General features: G+C 51.1%; 2 protein-coding genes across 2 annotated transcripts in view; one reads left to right on the top strand and one right to left on the bottom strand.

Moving 5' to 3' along the window:
- T265_07064 (hypothetical protein) overlaps positions 1–2,135 on the top strand; it is a gene marked incomplete at both ends in the record, with an annotated part of 15,472 nt that overhangs the window by 1,591 nt on the left and 11,746 nt on the right. The gene's annotated exons all lie outside the window — the stretch shown is intronic.
- Positions 1,839–2,135, bottom strand: part of T265_07063 (hypothetical protein) — a gene marked incomplete at both ends in the record, with an annotated part of 1,767 nt that continues 1,470 nt past the window's right edge. Inside the window, one exon of the mRNA XM_009172492.1 lies at positions 1,839–2,115. Coding sequence (XP_009170756.1) covers positions 1,839–2,115 — 277 coding nt within the window. The remainder of the gene's footprint in view (positions 2,116–2,135) is intronic.

The following is a 2,135-nucleotide window of genomic DNA, read 5'->3' as shown; positions in this document are numbered from 1 at the left end:
GGACGTGTGTATCAAGCCACAGTGCGGGCTGTTTTGTTGTGTGGCTGTGAGACTTGGCCTATTCGAGCAGCGGAACTGAGACGTATTCAGGTGTTCGACAATCGTTGTCTCAGAACCATAGCTGGTGTGGGTTGGTGTCGGCGAATCTGTAACGAGGCAGTTGGAAAGCGTGTTTTCGGTTGTGTAACGGGTACTTCCATCAGAGAATGTGTCCAGCACCAGAAGCTGCGTTGGTTGGGACATGTGTTGCGTATGTCGAACCATCGTTTGCCGAATAGAGTGCTGTCTTCCATGTCCAACTCAGAGTGGCATAAACAGAGAGGTGGCCAACCCATGACTATGGCAGTATGAAGGAGATCACGAAACCCTTGGGTGCTGTCGGTGCTACTCGCCTTCCAGGATGGCGAGTGACACAGTGATCCGCATTGTGTCTGGTTGGAGACACTACAAGATATGGCCGCCAACCGATGTCAGTGGCGTTCTTGTTGTCAGTTTCTGTCCAGATTGCCTGAGTGAATGTCTGGAGGTGTATGCACCTCGGAATGATTGTGTTAAACTAGCACTAAGTCCCTCCCCTATCCACCTTTATTCTTTTCTTTACAATAAGGCTTTCAAATAAATCATGGTTGTACGGGGATGGTCCCAACATCAAAAGAGTCCAGAAGCATCTCTAGACTCAACTCACTCGGTCCTGTGGGTAGGATATGCGCATCTGTCGGCCGGATTTGGTTTGCGTGGCGTATCCACCTGGCTGGGTCAACTTGAATCTCGTAGAGCATCTTGCTGTGCTGGCGAAAAATTAGTCATGGAATCCACAATGATGTCTGCCGGTGTAGTTACGAACCGACACTCTGACCTTTGCTGAATGGGCGCTCAGCTGCTCCATGATGCCGGTTGAACTGTTCATCCATTCTGGTAATGTGATTAGCCTGCCTTTTTAGTGGCTGGATGGTGTTATGCGGTGTTCGAAGCCTTCTTTGGAGCAGTGCCTCTGCTAGTGACACTCCTTCAGTTGAGTTGGGGTTTAGCGTTGCTCGATATTCTTTTGCAAAATCTCTTCCGTTGGTCCCTCCTCTCTGGACTTTTGAAGTGCCCGCTTCAGAGTGTCAACGAAGCGTTCCGCCTGGCCGTTCGACTTTTGGTGAAACGGTGGAGAGTGGGCATGCGTTATGCCCTACTCCTGACAAAAGTTTGCAAGCGCCGACGACCCTGAACTGACTGCTGTTGTCGGATACAGTTGTCGGAGTCCCAGGACTCTGGCGGAAGTTGTTCATTAGAATAATTTCCGGCCATTTCCTATAATGCATCGACCGCCACCAAAAAGTGTTGGCCACCCACTGGACCTGCATAATCGATGTAAGACGATACCAGGGTTCGGTCGGTTGCAGCCACGACCGTAGGTAGGTTTTCACGAGTGACTTGGATGCTTCAGCACAACACAGGCAAGCTTTTGAGACTCGCTCGATCAAAGGCCAGTAGACGTAACTCCGAGCAATGGCCTTCATCCTGTTTGTTCTCGGGTGCCGTTTATGAAGCTAGTTCAGAACGGCTGGTTGTAACTTCTGTGGGACGACGGCGCGTTCTGAATACAAAAGGCATCCTTCGGCTAGTAATAGTGCGTCACGTCGGTTGAAGTAAGATCTCAGTTCGTCTTTTGGGCAGGTACGCGGCCACTGATTGCGGCAGTACCTAATGACTCGCTGTAGCACGGGGCCTCGGTCGGTAGCCTTGTGGACCATATCGGCAGTCACTGGGAGAGTACGAGCTGCTAGCGTTCACGTCAAAACAACCACCAAAGGTGCACAAGGTATATTAACGCCCAAAACTTGTGCAGCGCTTCATACATATAGTGTAAGCGGTGGCAACTTTCTGGAAATTCTGACGCCTTCTGGATGCGGCATTGGCAACCGGCATTCGGCCAATACTAGGTCATGATTGTCTGTTGGGTCTAGACTTTCGACCAACAAGATCTCGGTTTGATGCCGGACTGGCAAGAGTCCGGAATTTTCGACCAACCTTGCGTGGGATATGCTTCTCGGCCGTAGTAGCACCTGACTGCGAGTGGCAAAATGGGATCCGTGTGAAATTCCGCCTAACGGGGGAGGGGGGGGGGCGCTGCAGGAAAGCAAGGTAGT

The sequence above is a fragment of the Opisthorchis viverrini genome (genome assembly GCF_000715545.1).
Source record: "Opisthorchis viverrini unplaced genomic scaffold opera_v5_157, whole genome shotgun sequence".
NCBI classification, from domain to species: Eukaryota; Metazoa; Platyhelminthes; class Trematoda; order Opisthorchiida; family Opisthorchiidae; genus Opisthorchis; species Opisthorchis viverrini.
Note: the sequence above shows the minus strand (reverse complement) of the source record. Positions and strands in the feature narration are given on the sequence as shown.